This window comes from Zophobas morio, unplaced genomic scaffold (genome assembly GCF_036711695.1).
Source record: "Zophobas morio isolate AGI-343-1 ecotype UQ-CSIRO unplaced genomic scaffold, CSIRO_AGI_Zmor_V1 ptg000023l, whole genome shotgun sequence".
NCBI classification, from domain to species: Eukaryota; Metazoa; Arthropoda; class Insecta; order Coleoptera; family Tenebrionidae; genus Zophobas; species Zophobas morio.
The window spans coordinates 8,586,793-8,613,240 of NW_026972128.1; the positions used below are offsets into that span (position 1 = coordinate 8,586,793).

Sequence of the window (26,448 nt, forward strand, 5' to 3'; positions counted from 1 at the left end):
CATCTATAGAATAATCACCAAAAGACAGATAAAAAGACGACAAACACATAAACAATCGACAAACAGACGGAAATGGAAAACCGACATTTTCGTATCATATAAACCGTAAAATAATGTAAATGGATCCTTTTACAATATTGCCAGTCGGGAAGTAAAAATTTAAAACAATAAAATAAATCTATTTAAAAATTATCTTGTTTGGGTCAAGTAGGATAAATAAATATAAAAACAACAACATTATTGAGGTACAAATTCCATCAAGTATGAATTTTACGGTCTAGGACAATTCGGCGCGGCCGACTTGGCGCGGCCGACTTGGCGCGAGACATTTTGGCGCAGGGACACTTTGGCGCAGGGACACTTTGGCGCAGGGACACTTTGGCGCGAACCATCTTGGCGCGAATGAACTTGCACCAAGAAAAATAGATATAAATATGCGAAAATTGCACCCGTTGTTAGCATAACCCAATTTTTACAGTCTCCAACGCGGGGAGGGGTAATGTCGACTTTTTAATGGACACACGGGCGCTTCGCGCCCTGCACCCCATTATAAACATACTCCTAAACGTGGAACTTCTTGCTCCGTGGATCATTTAGTTATTGGAATTTGTGCGAATGAAAATGTGTATTTGGTTGCGTACACTTAGCATAAATAACAGGGTGCCAACCAAAGTACGAACAATAAATATATTTTATAATATATACCGACGTACTCGCGCCAAGATGGCTCGCGCCAAGATGGCTTGCGCCAAAGTGTCCCTGCGCCAAGTTGGCTTTGCGCCAAAATGGCTCGCGCCAAGTCGGCCGCGCCAAGTTGGCCGCGCCAAGTCGGCCGCGCCAAATAGTCCCATTCCGTGAATTTTAGTATAATTAACGTTATTGTTTTGCCAAAATATGAAGTTCTAAGTTTCACTCAAGGACGATATTGATACTGGTATCAAAATTTCAAAGGAATCAATTCCTTAGTTTCTGAGATTTAAAATAAAATCGTTGACTGGAGGAACCATCAGATACACAAATGGAATGGAAAACCTACATTTTCATATTCAGGATTTAAAAATATAACAAAACATTATTTTGAGGAAAATCAAAATTATCTGGATTTCAGGAAAATCAGGAACATTAGATAATAATCGATAAAAAAGTGGATTCATATATCAGTTTTTTAATTTTTTCATGGAACTATTCTTCTGAGAATGTCTTTGAAATCTTTATAAATATTTTTTTCTCATATCACGCGAGTCCATAACGGATTAACTGACTTTTATTTTCTGCTTCTTTAGGTGCTTAATTCGTTGTAAAATTATTGGGGAAGACGAACTAAACTTATCACAGGAAGGACTCCCCTTTTCTCTGTTCACTCTTCAAGTGGATACAATTTGAAGTTTTGATCTAATAAGTAACTATAATTTTACAATTAAATTTAACTAAACGCATACTAAAACGTAAATGGAATTGCGAATTTATTATCGCTTTACTTTGACGAGACTAAACCAAAATTTAAGAATATTGGAGAATTGTATTTTATACTACGTAATGAGCTGAATTTATTTCTATGTTACCCTTTTCAGTTATTTCATCAACACTTTGAGAGGTAAAACAAGCAGATGTTCCAAATGTGACACAACCACATATGTTCCTACATACAATAATTAAAACTGGTTATAGAACCCCCAATTATTAAACTACTTTCATATAAACCGTGTTTCTTCTGTAATACCTGACTGTTCTGGAACTTCATTTATCATCGATCGATCCAAATCTACTTACAGCTTACATCTCGTAAAAGAGAAATGATTACCGTTGAATTTTATTGTTTTACGGTTTATGGAGCACCAAATTTAAAAGCCTCGCTGTTTTAAGCTGTCCGTGACACAACAAAATCAAATTCTGACATTTACACAGCGTTAACTGAAAATTCTGAAACCCGTGTTCATTTTTAAACCCACGCATCGCTGCAGAGGAACAATTTTTTGCATAGCGATTAGCATTCACTTAACTCTAACTGCTGTAAAACACGGCAGGAGATTTTAGTTTTCTTGTTTTGTGAAAATATCGATGACGCTGTAAATTTGACACCTTCAAAAAGAAAGTTTGTTAAAACAAGAGTTTCTAACTTTTCAGATTAAGGTATCATATGATTAAAAATATCAAAACATTCTTGTCAGTCTTGATTGCTTGTGTTGTCCATAGCAACAGCTGCCATTTTGACTTGTAGGACGCAGGATTTACTCATTGTCGGTGGAGTATGAAGTCATTGCCATTATTCAGATTCTGTTTAATTTTCGTGGACAGAATAAGTTATGAGCAAAACACAAATAAAGATCTCACTGTGACCTATATCGTGTACAGTTTTATTAAACATAATAATTTTCAAACATTTTTGAAAAAATCCGGGAAAAAATTATCGGGACTGGAGAAAAGAATGTTTAAAGTTGTACACACCAAATTGAAAAAACACCACCTGTTGATACGAAGCCATGAATAAAAATTCACATTAAATTAATATTACCTGAACTGTGAAAGAAACCTTTAGCATCAAAGTTTTTAAGTTAAAATTTCGGCCAAGCAATCACTTGAGCAAGTTGTTCTTACATCAGAAACCAATCAGTAAGTCAGTAACAATTAAAGTGAAAGGAGAAAGAGGGTACACTTTTTGGGCCATCTCCCAATAGTACGTAGAAAAAAGTATAATTATTTCAGGTTGTTCTCTGAATTTGAGCGAATTCTATATTCTACGCTGATGAATTTACAAATACAGTTAATCTTTTCTTGGAAAGAATTTATTAATCGACAAATCTGTACTACGAGTAAAACTGTTAAAAAAGCAGTGAGAAGATTATTGTCTATTGTTGTTTGACCATCAAAAATGAAACCAAAAAATCTTAAGCGCTCAACCATAAATTTATTAACGTTACAGTAGTTCGCTGGTATAAATAAAACAACTTTAATCGACTGAACTTGGACGCTAACGTAAATGTGGCACAAATAATAACAATAAATAACAAAATAGACGGAAATAATTAATGGTAAAAATTTTAATCAAGAACTAAAATTTATTCGTGAAGATCTTACCGACGATTAAATATTTTCTTGAAAGAAATTATATGAAGAAATATCAACACGTTTTTGATGGATTTACTAGCACGCACCTAGTGATTTACAGTTGAAATGTTATATTAAATACACATATCTGCTTAGTACGTGTTAACATGTTTTAATTTCTTCATATTTCAGTTAACACAATATTAACCTCCAGTATTGTTTACTTTGAGACCTGAACTAATTTGAATCCCCTAAAAAATTAGCATCAAATAGAGTTAGTCAACAGTATAATAATTTTCAGGTCAAATTCCTCTTTGCAGTACAATGAATGCTCCAAACAAATAAGATCTGATGGTATGTCACCGTAACAGTAACTAGTCACGACTTTCTTATTTAGAAGACAGTGGTAGGCTTAAAAATACAGACTTTGATAAAGATATGTATAACAATAATTAATCTGTCTATCTTTTTTATGTACAGCACATATACGTTCTTGTCTATTGTGTAGAACATTAATAAAAATTTATTCATTCATCCTCTCCAGAAATTTAATGACGTCACGCGAGATGCGATGTTCTTGCTATGCTTTTCTAGTTACAATTTATTCATTTCCAGGGTTACGTGAACTAGAAAAAATGTTCTATTATTGTCCCCAAGGTTTTAATTGTCCTTTCTATTTAAAATGTGATAATTCAATAAATAATTTCAGTGATTCACCGCCGGTATCGTATTTTATTTGATTAAATGGTGATCTCAGGTAAGATTATTGTAAGTAATTTAACTGCTACATCGGTCTAGTTTTTCCTGTTGACCTGAAGAAGAATACGTTGTATTCAAAACGTTGGCAATAAACAGATTGTTGCTCAATGTGCCGTACCCCGAGAGACCTTTAAGTCATTCCAGATAACTAGGACAAAAAACATAACCTATACATCTTGAGTGGTATTCATCTTCCATTAAAACTTAAATTAAATTTAAGTAAACATATGGTGGGTAAAACCCCTAGAAATAAAAATATTTTAAATCAAGTCGTAAGATTTCTTCATATCCGGTTACAACCAGCTACTCGTTCCAGGAGCGTACGGTGAACAGTAAATTAATACTGTGACAGATCCGGCTGGATTTAATCTGAACCCATCACAGTCCAACGCGTTTTTTAAGCCGTGATCACATTTCACCGGTATTTTTTTCCGAAGAATTTTTATTTAATTAATAATATTTTTTAAGTGTATTTCACGATTTCACTTACCGTTAAAACAAAATTACAGAACTTCGAAAATTTGCATAAATGCCGACCATTACAGCATCCACGTCTCGAATATTACTTATTAGCGGCATGAGGAAATAAAATAATTAAGTACCGTTTTAGACACACATCCACACGCTAAAACGCTCGTCCACGCAGATTTATTATGCATATAGTAATTATTAATTTCTTTATTACGTGCTTTTTTGCAAGTTTGTTGGTGTCATCAATTATACCGTAAAACTGGTTAAAAAATTACAGTTAAATGTGTTAAGAGAGAAGCAAGAAAACACGCAAAGCAAAACTAAAACTGCATTCTGAGCGATTTTTTAATTGCCCTACACATGTTTAAAAATTGCGCTTATTAAAACAGGGGTTACAGTTACGTTTAAAATTTACTTTTAACGGACACTTAGTGTAACAGAAACTGCAATTTTATTGCAATTAGACTCGTCCTGTTCTGCAAACAATGGAACAAAGTTTTGCTTTTTCTATGCACGTCATACCTCAACTAATGGTTAGTTTTGGTGAATTTCGTTATCGTTTAGTATCGACTATAAATTACGAATGTAATTTGTGTGAGGAATTTCTTTTGTTTTATGAAGCCAGTGTGAGTGATCCGACACTTATGATAATTTTCAAATTAAATAAATTGTAGTGGAGATCTCAAATTCCCACAAGGTTACAAATAGTTAATACAGTTACAGTTATACATCCATTAATTTTATTCAGTCACTCTGTATAAGCAACTCTACAAATATGAATGCGCATTCGGCAAAATTTTGAGATGACGTCATCAGTTTTGAGGTGGATAAATTTTGATTAACGATTTACCATTTTTACAATAACCTTAAAACGTTTGCAAGATTTCAGAGCATTCAGGTTTGCAGTTTCACGGGTAAAAATTTATCTATCTTGTTGTGTTCGAAAAGCAGCACTTATTTATTAGATAATTTTGCAGCGCTTGTCGAAATATAAAAACTTTCGCGCTGCGATAATCATATTCCAAACACGTCCTTACATGAAGATAATAAATCAAAATATGTAGCCCCAGGCTTCCTAAATCCACCATAAGATAATTCGATCTTTGATTAATTTTATAAGTAGTTAATTGCAAGCCTTATCCTGCAGAACATTGTAAATGCAGTACACTTTTGCAATTAGCGAACCCCATTACTGATGTATACCCAATTATAATTTTATTAATGAGGAATCTGGCGATTGTTATTATAATAATTCTTAATATATACCTACATAAAAAGCCGGTGAAGCCATTGAACTCACGCTGCTTTGAGAACAAATCGTTACTACCGGACCTATTATCATTCACTCCCATTATATTCATAAATTGATTTGTTGTAATGAGGTATAAATATCTGGCATTTGCGGCACAAAATTACTAATTTAATACATTTACTCATTCACTAGCTCGCAGCATATTATTTTATGCTAACTGATTTTTCTCTCACATGCGTGTGTGGAGGTTCAGGCTTCAAAAAAAAAAAATTAAATAATCTTTATTGTCACGACCGATAAGCCGATGTAACGGTTTCCATATCCAGTTTTTAATTTGCTGGCATGCTTGAGGCACCTTACGAAGATCGGTTTTTTATTTAACGAATTTCCTTTCATATTTTGACAGAACTTGTAGACACTATCTGTTAAACACCCGCGTCAGGGAGTAAGCGTTTTATGCTCACTATGTTTGTGTTCCTGTACTAAAACTTTACACAAGTTTTGACGTGATATAACTGTTAACACAATCTTTAAAGAAGTTTATCTAAAGTTTCTAGGTTGTTAATATAACCATCTTTCATTTATGCATCACGAAGTCACAAATTCAAATAAGCGTTACGAGGAAAATAAAAATCACAAAATATCGAGAGGTTTAAACCATCACATGAATAATGTCAAACATGTGGCTACCAAACCGCCAGTCAATTATAAATAACCACCCTAATGGTCCAATTCTGATACTGAAATAATAATAATTAATTCTGTAAAGCTACTGAATTTTATCTTTTCATTCGATAAATTAAACCAAATATTTTTGAATGCGTTTCTAAGAAGGTTATTGGAGTGCATCTCATACAAACCAAAATTTTCTGTTGCTCATAGAATACAAAACTGGAACCATCTGTCTTCAATGTTAAGTAGGCATATCTAGGAATTTTTATCTGCTCATCCTCTCCAAAAAGTTGATGACGTCATCTTTGACGATAAATGGAAAAGATGTTAATACTAATAATTTCAGCAAAATAGTGTCGCATTTGGGATAACAACTCTAACTTACACGCAATCTACGGCATAGAATGCTAATATAAATGTTAACTTTCCTTTGGAATAGGTCAGTGTATTTAAAGGTATAAAACAAATTTGTTGCTATATTTTATATTTCAAGAAATTTAAAAAATGACTCATTTTTGTGAAAAGGTTTCAATAAAATCTTTTCTAAAAGCCTACCAAGAAGAATCTTTTTAACTTGTCTATACTTTAGCTAATAAAATAGTGGAACATGACTTTTAATTCAATGATAAGATTACAAGCATAAAAAATATGTAATAAATGTCGTAAATACACTTCCAAGGATAATATTTTGATGAATTATTCATTTTTGTTTATGCTTTATGCATCTGACAACGCCGATGTCTTGGAGATTAATATGAGTGAATAAAATCTACATTAGTTTGGTATCATTAAATTTAGCCGCATCATTTGTACCCGAGGTTCGACAGGTCAGTGAAAGTTAGATCCCTCTGGAAGTTCAAACAAAAATTATCAATATTACTGAAATCTGATTAATTCTGATAAACGAAAAAGAAGTGTTGTGTTGTATTAACCAAGAGTTTTTTTAATCTTTAGACATAAGGTGTTGATTGATTATTATGCAACTAATCATACTAATTTATTCAATTTTTCTGGTTAGGTTAGATTATTTTAAATATAGAGTTGGAAAATGTGTCAGCAACACAAACATTGTTGACAAAATTAAACTTTATGTTTATATTTTGTAACAAGATCTTTGAAACAATGTAAGTTGTTGGCTGTAGTAATGTTGGTTGCATAATCATTAAATTTTAACAGGACATTAAAACTCCCGGAATGTTTTTTAACATGAACTGGAGATCATGGCGTGTAAACCAATTATTTTATGTTCAGAGGAATTAGTCTATTATAAAGATATATAAAAAAATATTGGTGAATTTTAAATACTTCCTGAAATTTAATTTGACTTTTAACATCGATGTGATGGCCTAAGTAGATTTTTTTATTATATTTATATTTCGATTATGTTTCGAAATAACACAAACTCACTTTTGCTGTGAATACTGAAACTTTCTCAAACAATTTCGCCCTTGTGTGGACCTAAGATTTGATTTAAACTTCGAAAATATTTGTGCCTCGAAAACTAACAAAAAAACTAAATAGTCGTTCCTAGGAAAAACTTTTTATTGCATTACAAAGTAAAGTCAACAATATTTGCGGCCCCTAAAAAATATTAATATAATTTTTTTATTAGTCATTTTATCTTTAAAGAGAACTCATAGTGTTCATCATAAAACAATTACTTAGGATAGTTCTTTAAAAATATGATAGTAATATTGAGAGTTATTAACCCTAATTCTAGCTCTCGCCTCTCAGTCGTAGGTTTGTTTGTTTGTATGCAACCCTTACACATCATTCTTTACAATAATATAAATAATTGTCTTGCTGAGTTCAACTATCATTCCACAATTTGAATAGTCAAAGAACACAATAGAACTTTTTTTCTCGTTTCGATTTTTCTTTGTTACATTGGACCACGGTTTATTGAACTTCCATTCGTCCCCACGAACGTCCTTGATGGATCATCGAAACCCATCAACAATTCATGGAGCTTTCAAAATCTTATAAATTTTAAAGCAGCACTTGTAACCTACACAAAGCTTCCATTTCAGATTCCATAATTATTAATCGAATTTACCCAAACAACCGGATATAACCGAATCGCTATTCCGGGTTCCAGTGCACACTCCATTGCCCTCTATCACCCGTCCCCGGAATCTGTCCCGCGCTCCGGTCGATCCCACTCCTGCTGTATCTGACTAGCTTTCACTGGCCACGAGATGGCAGCAGCGTCTCGTTTGAGCGCCAAATCCATACTTTTACACATGCCACCTAGTGATCCAATGCGCCACGCAGTGATTAGTGCGCATGGTGCGCCGTGTAGGTGCAGGTTGTGTCTTTTGTTACCTTCAAACAAATATTTTTTTTAAGCTAATACGAACTGACAGACGTGAGAGATAAGATAAAGAAGTGAAATGATTATCTGGGCTTATTAGTAAATTAGTGCCGGACTCGTTAGTGAGCAGTGATATAAGGTTTACTTACCTCCATGAAATACGCGGCTCCAATCGGTTGTTTATTTTGTGCAATATTTTTTTAACGTAGTGCAATTTAGTGGTAAATCTTCAAGATGACTACCCTGGAGCTTTACACAAAGGTAATTGGTGCTTTTTTGTAATGGAAAAAAGATTTTTGGGTGAGGAAATCTCAAGCAGCGCTCAACGCTCAAACGTGACCAAAACCGGTCTTTTAAATGTTCCGGGACTTTTTATTTTGGCGCAGATCCGTAGCATACTGGTACTAGATCTTTTTCACGCAGTCACTATTATTTTATCATTGTGGTCCTCTAGTTTTATTGCACCGTCGATTTTTTATTAACTAATAAAAATATTTTTATTTACGATAGCTTTATTTAAAATAATTATTACGGTGTTTATAAATATTTGCCATAATTAACCTTACAGCAAGGTTATGAAAGGTGCAGCAACTACATGCGGTTGTAAATGTTGCACTAAATTATTGATCGTTTTTATGTTAACCTACATATTTACCTACAAGTTTATTTAAATAAACGCTAGAAAGGTTCGCGTTGGGTATAAATTTAAAGTTTCCAAGTTTAAACAATTCACAAAAAATTGAGTCATAGGCAAGTTGTAAATTGTAAGGGGCCATAACCACGTATCAGTAGTTTCGTCTATAACCTTGTTAGATAATGCATTCTAGTTTGTTGTTGTTTTGTAAAATACGTTTTTGTTGTAACAAGCAAATATTTATTAGTACAATTTTTTCAGTGATTAAATGTTAAGTTGAATGTGAAATTTTCATTCTCATTTATTCACTCTGATTAAACCTCTCCTGATTGACGGTTTAAAGTGAGAGTATTATCTGATCAAATCGTGCATTTGCTGAGGCATGCAGTGAATGGTGTGGTTTATTAATTAATTAATGCAAAATATTACTTGTACGGAACAAAAATTTTAGAGAGCCATTAAATACGATTGCTCTGTTAATTATCACTGTAATAAAATTTGATCAAGTTTAATACTCACTGAGTTTACGCTTGATTGGTAGTTTGTCTTGTCATAAATATTTGTTTATGAGTGCTTCAAATATATTAAGCATGTAAGTGTATATTTTCGATTAAATAAATAAAGTAAATTTAAAGAATTGAATTAAATGTTTGGTTTTTTCACCATAATCTGTAGTTATTTTTAAATAAAACCATTTATGAGTAGTCATGCAGATTATATATTTCTAAACATGTTATTGTTAGCTTTCGTGATAATAATGAACAAAATGATCGATTTCTCAAGGAAGTGGCCCAGTTTTTACTTCCCGAGTCTAAACTAAGAGAGTATTGTCAGTCCGTCCGGCATCTGTAGAGTATGAAAAAATAAGTCTCCCGTTTCCGTTTGTCTGTCGACTGTCTGTGCGTCTGTGTCGATTGTACTACGCAGACAATCTCCAAAAATGATGATCATTGTCAAGTTGTCAAGAAGGAAGTACTGTAGTGTAGACTAGACTATTTTTTTTTTTTTTATTTTAGTCGTGTGTTGTGTACAGAATTTCAGTGCCAAAAATGTGACAGGGTCAAATATGACACCACATATGTTTTAAAAATTTAAAAATCAATGGAATTTTCAGTGTTCCGATAGAATATTACATTTTATACGTAAAATACTATTTTTAAGATTACCGCGAAAATACACGTGGCAACGCTACAGAAAATTTCAATAAAAAGTCAAATGTTGGTTTAACAATTACAACTTTTTTTGTACAATGTAACATTTATTATTATTTATTATAGCTTATAACCAAAATGCATTATTAAAAATTAGTAAAGTACAATGAAACATATGCAGCATTCTCGAGTGTTTATTTATGTTTATACATCGAAAAAATGTCGCGTAGAAATTAGTTTGATTTGAATTAAACCACAAACGAGCAAAATGATCTGAATATTATAATTCTTATTTTATCATTATTATTATAAGACGAGTTTTGCACATTCCAAATTGATAATAAAGTCATCAACATGGATAATACTAGTCACAGCACGAAAAAAAGTAGTTGCAGCGTATTACAATGCAAGAAAAAAAAGTAAACAGCGAAATTCGGCATATAACATTAAAATAATTTTAAGATACGATTCAATGAAGTGACGTCATCAAATTGTTGATGGGGATGATTATCCAAATTTTGGATCGTACTTAACCATCTACATGATATTTCTAATATAGATGCAAAATTTGAGAACAATCGGTCCAACAGTTTCGGAGATTACTTGTCTAATAAAAATGGATACAGACACCAGACAGACAGACGGAAACGGGAGACCACTTTCTGTTCTGAAACATAAAAAATATTTTAGTAGCACTAACAAATTGTATTACAACGTCAAGTATATAGATGAGCCGTTTCTGAGATCACACCTTCAATACTTATGCACTTGTGAAAAATGAAAGTGTTTAACTACAGCGCATACTGTCATTAAATTTTTAAAGACGATGAACAAAAAAACTGTGTGAAAATAAATTTACTGGACCAATATTTGTGTGATGCCACCATTTTTTAGAAAGGAAGAGTAGATCAATTTTAGATCGAGTTTTACCACGTATTTACATGTAAAATAATACATTATGTAAAATATGTATCAGTGTAATTGATTTAGTAATTATGGAAATTAATAAACTAATGAGGAAAACATGTTTCCATTTCTGCACCACTGCACATTCTAATACACTTTCTTGAAACATCATTAACTGTAACTGTGTTTTTTACTTCCAAGCGTAAGCTAAGGAAATATTATAATAGGTTGTAAATTGAGTTTTCCCCTAGGTATGTAGTTTTTTTGGTAACATCTAAATTGTATAACAACTTTTTACAATTTAACTTTGAAATTATAAAGCTAAAAATTCTCAAAATAACAACTATTCACCCAAAATAATATTCGGAACGTTTTGCGTTATTTTTTACGAAGTATGACCATGTGCTGAGAATCCTTTTTTCTCATTGGTTATCTGCTTTAAATATATTTCATTTCGGCGCAATGCCTGCGAAGATTTTATTTACGCTGCTGATTTTTACTTTGTACAGGTTATCACAAAACAAAACTCGCAAAAAAGTGTTGCCGTGGAAGAAAACACAATGTTATCAAATTTTGTTTATGTGGTTCGAAAATTATAAATTATATGTTTTAGGATAAGCAGCTTTTATTTACGGCACAGTTAAATATTATCAGGCCAAAATTGTTTAAGTAATTTACTTAGTACTTACCCTACTTTTCAAGTCTAACCAGTCCTGTATGCAACAGAGCGTATTTTTCAATCAATCTTTTAATAATTTTAATATGTATGTTTACACTCTCATGCATTAATAAATTTATATATTTATGGAAACTTAGAGAGAAAAACGTTCTAGTTAACGTAGAAAATACATTTTTCGATAGTTTTTTGAATGATATTGGTTTTAGATTTTGTCGAATTTATTTCACTATTATAGTTTTCCCAGATCGTCAAATAACCTGCACATATACTATGTGCTGAAAAAGTTACCATTTTTAAGAAATAGGCGTTTTCTTAATTGCTGTAAACAATTTTGTATAATTTTTAAAAGTTTTTCGACTGCTTCGTTTGATAGTATTTCATAATATCATAATATGTACTTAATATTGACTAATCAATATAAAATCAATTTAAATCAGATTCATTTATTTTCTCTGAGAAGTAGGTAAATCGAATTGTGGTGTGAACGATTACAACTTGCGAGCAATTAATTAACTTTTACTCAAAACATTATATTAATAGAATATTGACGAAAACGGAATTTTTGCCAATAGAGCAATTCAAAACAAAATTAAACTGCAATGGAATTTCTCACTGCTAACAATGGAACGTGGGATGATATAAATACTGCAAGTATTATTGCGACTACTTCTAAAACCATACTTACAAGAGTGTCTTTAATTTTATACAAAATTCAAGTAGATGTATAACCTGACGTCAGTATGTGTATGGTATAACTAGAGTATAAGTACAAATACTATTAATGATTGAAGCAAATTTTTGGGTTGGCAGTTCTGTATTATTGGCAGCAATGTTAACATGTCAGTTCAGAGTTGTCAATTTTCAAATGAGCGCGCCTAAAAAACAATGAGAAAAAAAGGCTTCTTCTAGTTTGTATGTTTACATTATTTTTGTCATTATATAAAAATATATCAAAAATACAGGACGACTAACAAAATTCAATATTGATGAGTTTCAAAGTTTGATTTCAAAAATTAAAACCTAGTTTACCACTTCCACCAAATAATTACTTTGCTAACCTAACACCTTGAAAAACAGCATTAAGCATTAGCAAAAATAGAGTGACTATAAAAACAAAAGTTATCAGATCGACGTGTCCATTATCAGTAGGGATCAATTTTTTTATCTTATCGTACTTCTGCATAGATAATTGTTTTGGCATTATAGTTCTAATTCTTCTGATCTTTTCAAAAACCACAGTCACAAGACAGTTTTCTCTTTTTTTCAGTAGTTCAGTGGAATAACCAGTGCGTACCTCATTTTTATGACATCATTACTATAGTTTTAGGTCTGAAATTTGAAAATTTAAGCTTGTCAGTCGTCATAATTTATTACTAAAAACAGTTCGAGAAATATTGCTTCCTTAATTTTTGACATTTTTGACAACTCACAGTCGTGTATATAACACAAGTTCTCATTTCAAGGTTCGTATTTTTTTAAAACAAATTCTACATTAATTAACGTTATTTTTAAAAATACTCAGCTGAGTCATGGAATTACCTTGTTTTTGCGTCAAAGCTTGTTATTAAGGTATAACTATAGCAGCGTTGCAAACGTAGAACATAAAACTTCTTGTCAAAAATGCCTCTACGACTATTAAAAAACCTTCGCTAAAGTTAATCTTGTTTCTGTAATTAAGTAAATGAAACGATGACGAATCATAAAAGAAAATGTGTTGGTCTGTTACAATCTCAATAAGTGGTGCCTATAAAAATTATGTTTTCAATACCTTATCGCACACCGTTTGTACCACTAATTGCTCGAGGTTTATTGTTGTTCACAATTTAATATTTCACCGTTTATAAGTTGGTTATAAACGGAACTACAATGATGAGTCAGTTTAGTATGAGTACCCAAATTACACCTTTACATACTTACTTAGAAAGTTATCAAGTTTTTCCGGAAATGACAATTATCTTTTATTTTTCAATAAAGTGGTATATTTTTCCAATAAGTTTGGTAGAGTTTTTGAGGTTCGACAAACATACTTAATCTAAATCACAATCAGTCAAACATCAAAGACCAATTAGCGTGTAAACATAATTGCGTCTTACTTCTTCAAAACTTGCTATGTTTGACGTAGGTTTTATATTTGATTTGATTTTTCGATTTTTCAAATCGTCCACGCTTGTAAAAGGTGGAAAAATACATTATTTTCTATCTTGGATTGTGCAGACCATGGAAAACGAAAAACTCAAAGTGACGAATTACCTGCAAACTTTCCAGATTTTACCCCCGTGGAGCTCTCTATGCGGTCCAATCAAGAGAAATAATATATTTTGTACCTCCTGAAAACACAAAATTTGAAAAATTGAATACAACAAGAATAATAAAGTGTAAATTTTTTTTTAAGTCGATGCTAACAATTCAGGGTGTTGTAACTGGTGGAGATTTTTTGAACAGTTTCTCAGGTAAATTATAAAATCTGACACCAGGAATCTCCACGATTTTTTTAAATTTCTTAAAAAAATGATTTGTAGCTTAAAACAATAAAATAAACTGATTCGTTTATTAATTTTTTGAACACTTTTTTAACAATTCTAAAAATTATAAATCAATCACTTACAAACCACAAATGGGGACCCATAACATTTTGCAGATTTGAAAGATTTTCAGATGACGTCGTCAAGTGTTACCAGGGGATAGACAGACGTTTTTGATTAGCGATTTGCCATGTTAACGATAATTTTAAAATTTCTAAGTTAAACTGTAAAATGTCGTGTGTGCACAAACAATCCGGCTTACATAAACATATTTTTTACAAAAAGTAATCCGACACTTGAGCAGCAGATTAAAGATTAGGTTACATTTCGGCCTTGGCCGCACATAAAAGGTGTCGTCAATTTTTCTATCGATTGCAATTACAACATAATGCATATCTTGTCTTGATGAAAGTAAACGTAGGCAGCTCTTGATGTCTTAATAATAAGAAATTAATTCCCATCGACTCGATATACTTCGTCTGTAAAAATTGATTTGTAGCACAATAAAAGAATGAAACCGAGAGTGAAAGTTCCACCTAACATTGTTATTCAGGATTGTTGGGAGTGCAAGCGACTTTTAAGCCCGGCATCTGAAAGCCATTGGAAAGGTGAACACGATCTAGACGAATCGAGATCAGTTCAAAAAAACTTCCATCTACGGAAACCAATGCAGAATGTAATCATTTTTTGCATTATTTACGTAACGTTGATCCTATCGCAGGAGTGGCTCAAACATGAGACTTTTGCAAAAAACAAATACAACTAGAAAATAGCGGTATCTTGAGAATATTTTTTACTTTCATGCATTTTCGATGACGAAAGCAACGAAATTGATGTCCGGTTCACACAATTCGTTACAGTACCGTTACGATGTCCTGAAACCAGTCGTGTAAAGTTCAACAAATCGCCGTAAAATCTGCGTGTTTGTTTTTCTAATTTGGCGTTTAACCCACTTTATTGCCGTTTGAACGGAACGTTTTATGCGTTTTGCAGCGGAATATCAAATATATTGCTTTAAAAGATAAAAGCTTGGTACATCCGTTTAGTGTCAAAGCCCCATTAAAGGATGGAATGAATCATTGTGTAATCTCATCGTGCAGGAATTTCAATCGATTTTTGAAAATAAAACTAATCCACACTAAACCTCTACATTTTGTTTTACCTTGACTCATGCGAAGTGTGAATAAGATAATTAATCGAGATAAAGCGGTGACTAATTTTATGTTTTTGTTGGTTTAGGGGGCAAAAGTATGGATTCCTCATCCGGAAAAAGTATGGGAGGCCGCCGAACTCGAAGAAGACTACAAAACAAACAAAACGACGTTACAAATTACTACAGAAAACAACGAGAAAAAAACCCTCAACATCAAGTCGGAAAAAGACTTACCTTATTTACGAAATCCATCTATTTTAATAGGGGAGAATGACCTTACCTCACTGTCATACCTACATGAACCAGCGGTCTTGTATAATTTACAAGTGCGATTTTGTCAAAATAGGTATATTTATACCTACTGTGGAATTGTTTTGGTAGCCATTAATCCTTACGATGATCTTCCTATTTATGGTGAGTGGAGAAATTAATGTACCGTTAGGTACAGATAGTTTATATTTTTTACGTCGTGAAGGTGTTAAAATTATAATGGAAATACCGTGTCAAATGTTTAATTTAATTGCCATGCTTTGACGGCATATAGTCGGGTTTTAATTTAAAGTCTGCACTATAAAATATAAAAATAGTAAGTAGTAGCTCGATGTAGTTTATTTGTGTGTTAAAAGGACGACTAGTTTGTCTACCTTTGTTTAGAAACTGTTTATTGGTCTGAAATTTGCATAATAACTCGACTTGGAAAAAAATGTGAACGTAAAATTACAATACGTTTCGATTCTGTGCAAGACGGTATTGACATCAACCAGTTTTTTCTATATAATTTTCATTTTATATCCTAACCATTGATTTTAAAGTAAACCCATTTTCGTCGCAAGTCGATTTACCATTTTTTCGAAGTACGTTTTTCCTTTAATATAGGTCAAGTTGCTTAAAGCATATACAGGTAGTTCTTGTTCTTTACTTATTGTTGTAATTAATAAACAAAACCAGAAACAATAGAAAGTTTCCTTTTTGTAATTTTTTAAAATAGTCTCACTAGTTCCAGAATTTCGTGATAAATTTGGAATTGGTTTGTTCGCAAGAGTAAGACCTGATAGGTATAATAATCATATGATTAATCGATCGTGAAATCAAATTCGACAAATAGCAATGCGATTAATTTAACAAGGCTGTAAAATGGACTTTAATTAATGGTGGTAGCAAAAGACAGCACAACAGTGGCATTTGAACCAGGAGTAATTCAAGTCCTTAGAGTTTTTTAGTGTCATATTGTATTTTTGTTTAGAGCAAATAATTGTACATTTTTTCAATATTTTACTTTTACAATATTTGGAAATAAAAAAGCTGAAACTTATAAAAAAGTAAAATCGACGTACAATGAAAAACTACGAAAAAAAATATGTTTATAACGGAATACCAGTGATTCCACCTTTCTTAGGTTGTCAGCCACCAAAGTTGACATTTGAATTTTAAAGCTCCACAGACAAGAATTATTTTCTCGCCAACAGTTTGGGTTAATTGCCATAAGTTAAGATTGAGAACTGAGTGAGCTTGTACGCAATATCTTTTCTTTTGGGTTCTTGAAAATTTATCTTAACAACTAACCTCCGTGTGATTTGATACCTCAGAATATCAAGTGACAGAATAGTCACTAAATAAATTACTAAAATCCACGTTTACAATTCCAAGCCCATAATTATTATACTGTGGACATTTTGACCTTTCATTGTGCGTCAACTGTATACGATGCTTACGTCTAGAAAAACTGGTGTAATCTATGTTTTGAAGATTGGTAGTCATTACAAATGTCCCTGTCAAATAACAAATAAAATAAACGTCAAAAAAAGAAAATCTGAAAAATTCCTATTTTTAATCAACAATGAAAAAAAGGTGCGAATTAGAAAAATAGTAGAAAACACGCATTGTATAAGACTAGAAGATAGAAAACTTGTATGACGACTCGTATTTTAATTTTGGGATTCGTGCTCTGAAACAATATCTTATGCATTTTTGACACATTTGTCACTCGTATACTATAACGTGATCAAGAATGATTGAGTCTGTTGGCAATCTTGGATTTTTAGTTGAAATTGGTATCATGATGTTTTGAATAATTTCCGGTTAGCTGTCAAGATTGACATTTTGTTGACATTTTTACTTTGCACAATGTATACAAAATATACTGTCACACAAATACGTCCGTTATGCCAACATAAATGCAAGAAAAGTTCACATTTTTTACTAAAAAGTACTGCCAACAGACTCAAGTCATTTTTGATCACACAGTATTAAATTTTATGTCAAAAAGATTATTTATTACTACTTTTTATAACAAAAATAAAAGTTTGTTGCAACAAAAGGTAAATACAACAATTCTCAAGTTACATTACTGATATTTTTAACAATTATTATAAGTAAATGTTTTGCTAGATCCCTAATTACAAATACCAAGTTTACAGTCACTGTATGTATATATTTTGAAAATACAATTGACAACGTTTTAGTAATTTATTTTATCGTGAAATAATAATTTAGGGTAATATTTCGTTTCATTTTAACAGTCTCTTTCCAGTTTTAAACTTCAAATTGACAATCTGTATCAAGACGCTCTGAAATTTACAGTATATATATACTCACACCTTTTTTTTTTAACTGGATTAATCAAGTGGTGGATTTTTGATTTTGTAATAAATTATCAATTTTACATCATTACATTAAAACTCTCACTTCCTATGTCGTCCATTTTAGTTCAAAATCTATTAAAAAGTATGTTTAGCAACGAGTATCTAATGCAAATACATAGATTGATTTCGTTTGTGATATTTTTGTGACATGTGACCTATTTTGAGATTATACAGGATGATCAAAAAATGACGGATATGCACGATGATACGAGTACGTTGTTAAGAAGGCTCTGAAGAACTAGGAACAAATGGTTAAAACTTCCATGAACCAAGTTTTTGAAAATATGAAACTTCGAAATGGAAGAATTGAGTGTAATGTGAATTTAATTGACACTTTAAAATTCCGATATAAATTATCAAAAATGAGATCTGCCAGTAGTAAAAAATGCCATTGTAGATCGTATTCTAGCAAACTACTATTAAATTATTAATAAATAATTATTTAATTGTCTATTAGACATGCAGTTCATTAAAACAAATCAAAATTACGAAGTTAATTAGGAGTATTATAGGAGTATTTCTGATAAAATTATTAGTTAATTCCTACTAGTCTCAAATTGATTAGACACTTTATGGATGAGTCGTGACATCAAAATTCTCTTTTTGGCCCTCCAAAATTGAAAACAATTTCTTATTCTTCAGTACAAATTCATGTTTCCGGTATTTTCTCATACAAATAATTATGCAAACCTGACAAACATCAAAAATATACGGTGACTCCATCTAATATGTGGATTTATACATTCATTTGCCTATAAGTGACACTATGGTATTTTTATCATATTAACAAATCTGAAATTTTTATCATAAGTGACGTTTCTTTGTCACCAAGTTTTTACTGTGACTTTATACATAAAGATAACTGATATATGGGTAATTATACATTAATGATTAAAGCACATGTTTGTGTTGGCAGTTCTGGATTATTGGCAGCACTGCTAGTATGTCAATTCCCAGTTGTCAATTTTGAAATGAGCGCACCTACCAAACGTGATGAGAAAATTACGGCAAGTAACTTAATGTTATAAATTTCACTCTAAGGATCAGATATGCCAACATAAAATTTTAAATATGCCACCAATTTAATTAGTTAGTCAGTCTGTCTTTCATCAAATTTTCATAGATCCTTAATTGTTCACTTAATGTGGGTGGATGTTTTTTGGCCTTTTACGTATGAAGTGATTTTAACTTTTATCATCATGTAAACTCGAATTTAATATTTATTTCTAGATATTTTACACATTAATATACAATTAATTACTAACAATTTCGTTACTTACTTTTAACTAGTGTTTTCATGTGTTTTTTTTGTAATTTTGAAAGAAATTGAAACAAATTTTTGTGTTAGTACTTCTGAGTTACTGTCAGCAATGTTAACATGTCCTTTGACAGGAGCGCGCCTTACAAACATGAGAGATAACTTCTAAAATTCATTTTGACAATCAGATGTGCCATCATAAAATTTTAAATATCTTGCCAACCTGACAAAAACACATCATAATCATTAATAGTCACCCGGTATTATCATTTAGTATATTTATTTGGTTTAAATGTCAAACAACAACCGCTACACCACCCACAGATTGTACAAACATTGAATAATTGAAGGTCTTGTTACAGTACAAGGTAGGACAATGGCTAATAAAAAACATGGATAACATTAGAAAGTTTTAATTGTAGTATCAGCGGCCATTCAATTTTTATGAGACATTTGTGGTTAATAGCTATACTTCATCTCTTCGTATTATGATTATTTTAGCGGTGACGGAAAATATTATGTAATATTTCATCCGGTTATCATAAAAATTGGTGCATATAATCTTTAAAAACCATTTTTGTAAGTAGTAAAAAAAAATCAATAATTAAATGCGTCATCTATTATCCGAATTTAAATCTCACTTTATTGTAGTATTAACTCATAAAAATCGATATTAAAGTTGCACTTTGTGTTTTACGATTTTGTTTGATTTTAGTGCAATCTGTAACTCGTCGATCAAGTATAAATATGACATTTATGTGAAAATAACGACGAGTGAAGAAAATGAAAAAGATAACAATTTAATAATGAACACTATAGCTTCACGCCATTTTAAAATGAATGCATTTTTGAAGAGTTTGTGAAAACTGAATGAACCTACACTCCAAAAGTGATGTAATACATCAGTGTTATCATTGTTTCTATAGTAGAGACAGATAGATATTAAACTAAATTTAGAATTTTCACGGAATGGAAAGTAGATAAAATTGTGTAGGAGAAAGGACAACGTTTTTGTTGCGATATTTGTTCAAAAGATAATAATTTATATAACCGGCAGAGAAAAACTTCATTACACTTTCGCCTTACCCAGCCAGAAATTTAAAGAATGGAACCACTATTCATTCTTAAACAGTACTTCTGCATATTATGAAACTTGTTAAATAGTAACATTGGCGACCGTTAATCTTGCGTACAATAGGCAGAATACGTATCAACTTAAAAATATCCAATTTGGTTTCACTCATTTGTAGTATTTGCAAACATTCAATTAAGTTTGAGTGACAAGCACACTCAGCGTGGGACGGAGACAAAAACGGGTTAATACCAATCTGAATAATTCAAAAAAGCACTTTCACGAGCTAAAGAACACCGAGACATTAAAACATCACCGCATACCTCCATTGACCCAATGAAATGTGTATTATTGTGTTGATTTTACTTTCTATAATAATCCTGAAAATGTTAAGAATCTAGAATGAAAGTTATTCGCGTGGAAACATTCACTGAATGAGTTGTGAGAAACGAGGAATTGTTAAGGTTTTTTGATGAAGGTATTTGCTGTGTAAATTATTCTGAAAAGAATGGTAACTGGGTTTAGCAGAAGACACCCATTACAGTTAATTGTGACCACGATTTAGGACAAGCGGAAAAGGAAGAAGAGACCTGTTAATTTTAAACTGACAAGATAATTTAAAAAATAGACTATTTCTTGTGTGGTCATCACTACGTCAATTTGACCATATCCTTAGGATAATTATCGTCATCAAAAAAACAGTTTCTGTTCTGACCGGTTGTTTTGAGGAAGGTAGTGTAATTTAGAGAGTAGTTGGTGGTTATCTACAGTTATTATCTCATGATAACACCTACAATTTCGATATGCAGTGACTCATAGATAATAAACACGATAAGCGTAGAAGCTGGAGAATCATGCGTAAAATGTGCACAAGAGAAAATATATGTTTAAAAGCCACTTGTGTTTGAAGAAAAAGTTTTCTACAACAAATAGAAAAAAATCTACACCAAAGTGTTACTTAATACTTAACTTCCATTTAACTAAGCTGAATACCTTTGGAACAATTATATAACATTAAAAGAACTACTTTAAGAATGATCGTAATAACTTTAATTTTTCATTGAATTGATTTAAAATAACTCAAACCGGCAATTATTTATTAAACGATCATTTAAATAACCATTAAATTGGAATCATTTAAATAAGTTATGTGTACCATCGCTACATTATAATAATTACTATTAAATTATTATCGTGGGAGTTATAATTATATATTGTTAGATATTGTAGGAATTAAATCCGACTCTGAGAACACATGTGGATATACCATTAATATTGATCCATTACCTGTTACAAGAAACTTGAAACACTTGGTATTTAAATGTAAATGTACTTATAAGTTGCAGCAGCATGTACTACTTAAATACGTAAATCATTATTGCTTTTTAAGAACTGAATTGAAGTAAGCCTTTCAATTTCTTGTGTACAAATTTATTGTTGGATTTATGAACCTCAAATAACCTTGTTTTGCGGTGTATGACACATTTTTGCTTTCTAGTTGGGTCTTGTGTATAATTATTAATTACTTTTAGATTGACAACATGCATATTTCAAGTGTAGACTTGTCCCATTAAGGTTATAAAAAACTAGTAAATCAGTAACAATTAGAATGTTCACGGTTGCCTGAACAACATTTTTTTTAAATAATAAATGAACTTAAACTAATAACAAGTGTAAAAGTTAGAATATTTTAGAAATTTTCAAACCATCGAGATATAAGTTACCTTGCAACATATTTCTCTGTCCAACGACACCTCTGACCTCTTAATTTTTACAAGAACGTCGGTGTTAACGCACCTACTTTGCATTGTGCTTCAGCGACATCGAAAAACGTGCACAGTTAAACATGTACACCGCAATTACCCGCCTACATTGCAGGTATTGAAGTCAGTAGCATTAATTGTAGTAGTAACAATCAAGATAATAAACTCATTCAGCAAATTGCCAGTGCAGCAAATTTAATAGTAAATCAATTTTAACTATTTCCAATAAATGACTATCCAGTGCAGTAATGTATGAAATTGACAGTATGTACTTAACGTTTTAGTCAAACACCCCGTTTAATAATAAAAGGAAAATTTTAACTCGAATATCATATTACCGAAATACCGCAGAAGTGGTGCATAAAAATATCACTCAAAAAATTAACCGAACTTTTTGCAACTGTCAATGTGTTCCATCTGGCGATCTATGTAAGTCAGGCCATATCCTGACAAAATAAAGAAAGCAAAATAGCGTAAGGTGTCGAAATGAAAAATTAATTTAAATGGTTTTTAAATGTCAAAACTGGTGTTATTTATTAGTTTGAAATGTGGTAGACAGGATGTTGTACAATAAACTGCTCCCAAATATGAATGTTATGCTTTGAAACGTAAGTTTTAAAAATTTTCAGAATTACTCTGACACTATTGAAAATATTTTATAAAAATGCTATTAGGAGCCAAAAATTGTTATCATTCGAAATCATATCAAATTAAAAAAGAACCACCCTGTATATGCACATATTTTGACAAAATTTTTGGTTTTGTTTAGACTTCACAATAAACGAATATATTTTTATTCAGAATAATCATGGAACCTTCACAATAAGTGTTGACAAACATTATTTAAGTTTGAAATTCCTGAATTTTTATCTAGTGAAGAAAAAAATTATACTGAAACTGTATTTTCACATTTGATGTAACGAGAGACATCAAATTAGTGGAAGCAACCGGTTTTTTACCTATTAAACCAGATAATTTAAGCTTGTATTCATCTTGAATAGACGTCAGAAACGTTTTTATCTTTATTTGTGAAACTTCAAAGGATTTTTTTGTAAGCTCTTGAGATATGAAGGGTATTTTTCAGCTATAAAACGTTTACTTCTTATTACTCAATTAGCAGCAACAAAATATCTTAAAAAGCAAGAAAACTGCCGCCTGAAAAGGCCTCTCATTATGAAGATATTTGAATGAACCGACTTTATTACAGTGAAAAAGCTGCTTGTGCTTTTTAACTTTCAAAGCTTTGTTAACATTTCTCAGCAGAGGCCCTTTTAAATTTATTAGTGGAGTCTTACTAAATATTCACAACAGGTTGCGCAAAATAATTCTTGGCTCCAAACTGGTCTTACTGGGGAGAAAATCAATGTGCTAAACATAGTATAGTAATTTTGTGGACAATTGTATGGTAATCTTGTTGGGAAAATCTCAGTTGGTGCCACTGGTAGCACTGTTATTGCGCTATTAAAGTGACATTTAAGTATTACCACTATTACGATGAAAAATGACACTAGATCAGGATGTCTTTAGATCACTTGTGCTATCTTCTAAATCAAAACATTTCCGAATTGTGTACCTATTAAAATATTTTGTTCCTGATACTGCAAGAACTAACAATAAACCTCTTTGAAGCCCGTCAAATAAGCATTCAGAAAACTATTTTACTATGTTTCTGTGACATATTTTTTTAATTTGTTTAGGTTAAATCCTACCTGAAGCTGTCAGGTAAAATAACTAGCTAGCTATAAAGAAATCCGAGGGTAATCAGGAATTAAATTCAGTTTGAACTCTCTCGATTGCTCAGTTAAAATGGAATTTTACTTTCCGGTTGACCCTCGTAGTTTTGTGTTGTATTAAACCTATTTGATTAAACTCGCCGGTCCGTAACCATTTCACTTCTAATTACCGCACTGCGACCAATATTAATGCGACTTTTAGATGTCGACACCATACAAACTTATAGAGGTCAAGCGATGGGTGACCTAGATCCTCACATATTCGCAGTGGCCGAAGAAGCGTACACCAAACTAGAAAGAGAGCAAAGGGACCAAAGCATAATAGTATCTGGTGAAAGTGGGGCTGGTAAAACAGTTTCGGCGAAATACGCGATGCGGTACTTTGCCACCGTGGGCGGAAGCGCAACGGAAACCCAAATCGAAAAAAAAGTACTAGCCAGCAGTCCTATCATGGAAGTAATAAAGATAAATGAAATTCGTTACAGTTTTTAGCACTTGTTCCTTGCAGGCAATAGGTAACGCGAAAACGACGAGGAACGATAACAGTTCAAGGTTTGGAAAGTTCATCGAGCTTCAATTCAATAAGCAATTTCATATTAGTGGAGCGTCGATGAGAACTTACTTGCTTGAGAAGTCGAGAGTCGTATTTCAGGCTCCGGATGAACGAAATTATCATATTTTCTACCAATTGTGTTCTGCGAGAGATCAGCTTCCTGAGCTCCATCTGAGTCATCAAGATAATTTTTATTATTTGAATCAAGGAGAAAGTCCCAGCGTTGATGGCGTGGATGATTTAGAGACCTTCGCAGAGACGGTGAATGCGTTGCATCTTCTGGGATTCAAGAAGTCGGAGCTGAATGACATGTTTAAAATTTTAGCTTCGGTTTTACATTTAGGCAACATCAAGTTTGTTGAGTCGATAATCTCCACTGAGAACGAACAGGATCAAGAGGGATGTTGTGTTCCTGTAAGTATACTTGTTACACTCTGGAATCGGAGGCTCGAAATTCGCTTCTAAAATTTGGTCTGCATTATATTTTTCTTCATATTGCAAAAAAAGTGTAATTCTCGGTTGCTCAGTTCGGCTGTATAAGCCGCTCTTAAAATCTACTTATTGCGTTCAAAAGAAATCAAACGAAACTTTATTTCAAACGTTCCTATAGCTTTTTTTACAACTAAGCGGCTACTTTACCTTAAATGTCATTGCCATCCAGACAAAATAACCATATAAAAACATTTCCTGATTTTATTTGAAACGTATGACGAAAACACTTCGTAATTTGTTTTTATATTTGTTCTTCTAGCGGCTCCAGAGGGACTCAGTTCACCCCTGTCAGAAATTTCCATTAGCGATAAGATTTTATTGAAACTACATAATACAGTAAAACGTCGTAAATATTCGCTCTTCCTCTTGTAGTTTTATAAACTTCTGAATGCCATGCAGCAAGTTAAAAAAATTAATGAGAATTTGAATATTAAGACCTAATTTTGAAATGCAAATTTCGTGCGTCAGATGCCAAAATCGGGGTACCTTTTGGTAAATAAATCGATTTCTATGCAGGACACAGACAAGCATTTGAAAATTTTAGCAGAATTGCTCCAAATCGACTTGGAGGATATGCGGCAGTGGTTGTGTACACGTAAAATCGTATCCATGAGGGAAGTTTTCCTCAAACCGATGTCTGTGGAGGACGCTCAAGCAGCGAGGGATGCGTTAGCCAAGCACATTTATGCAGAACTCTTCAACTGGATCGTGCTGGTGATTAACAAAGCACTCGAATCGGACGTTCCTAGATACAAGTTCATTGGAGTTCTTGACATTTACGGGTTCGAAACTTTCGAAATTAATTCATTCGAACAATTTTGTATCAATTACGCCAACGAGAAGCTCCAGCAGCAGTTTAATTTACATGTATTCAAATTGGAGCAAGAGGAGTACATCAAGGAGGGGATTGAGTGGAAAATGATCGACTTCTACGACAATCAGCCGTGCATCGATCTCATCGAAACTAAATTGGGCATTTTAGATTTGCTTGATGAGGAGTGTAGGGTAAGTAGTGTAGAGTACAAGGGCGGAGTTCTGTGTGGTTAATCTATGCTATAGTCAAAAGAACAAATTTTGATCGGCAATTGTTTACTTGTTACACAAATGTCCAACTACAACTTCCAAAGATATTTTATCCTAACCGTCATTGATTCACTTGTACTTCATTTAATTAACGTTGACTTATTGGATTTTTATCAACGAGAACGTGATTCGCACTTCATGTATGAAACGATTTTCATCTACGGTTTAATAAAGAAAATTACTATGCGCTTTTTCTGATTTAATTATATTTCTAAAAATAGAAAAAAATTTGTTTTCCCGGGGATACCGAGTAAGCAAGATCGAGATTGACAAACCACTCAACGTCCACTCAAT

At 32.1% G+C, this 26,448-nt stretch overlaps 1 protein-coding gene across 1 annotated transcript in view; it reads left to right on the forward strand.

Moving 5' to 3' along the window:
• Positions 1-8,481: 8,481 nt before the first annotated feature.
• Positions 8,482-26,448, forward strand: part of Didum (dilute class unconventional myosin) — a 32,353-nt gene continuing 14,386 nt past the window's right edge. The window contains exons 1-5 of the mRNA XM_064063411.1: positions 8,482-8,774; positions 15,645-15,972; positions 24,229-24,482; positions 24,535-24,993; positions 25,588-26,076. Coding sequence (XP_063919481.1) covers positions 8,748-8,774; positions 15,645-15,972; positions 24,229-24,482; positions 24,535-24,993; positions 25,588-26,076 — 1,557 coding nt within the window. The 5' untranslated portion in view covers positions 8,482-8,747. The remainder of the gene's footprint in view (positions 8,775-15,644; positions 15,973-24,228; positions 24,483-24,534; positions 24,994-25,587; positions 26,077-26,448) is intronic.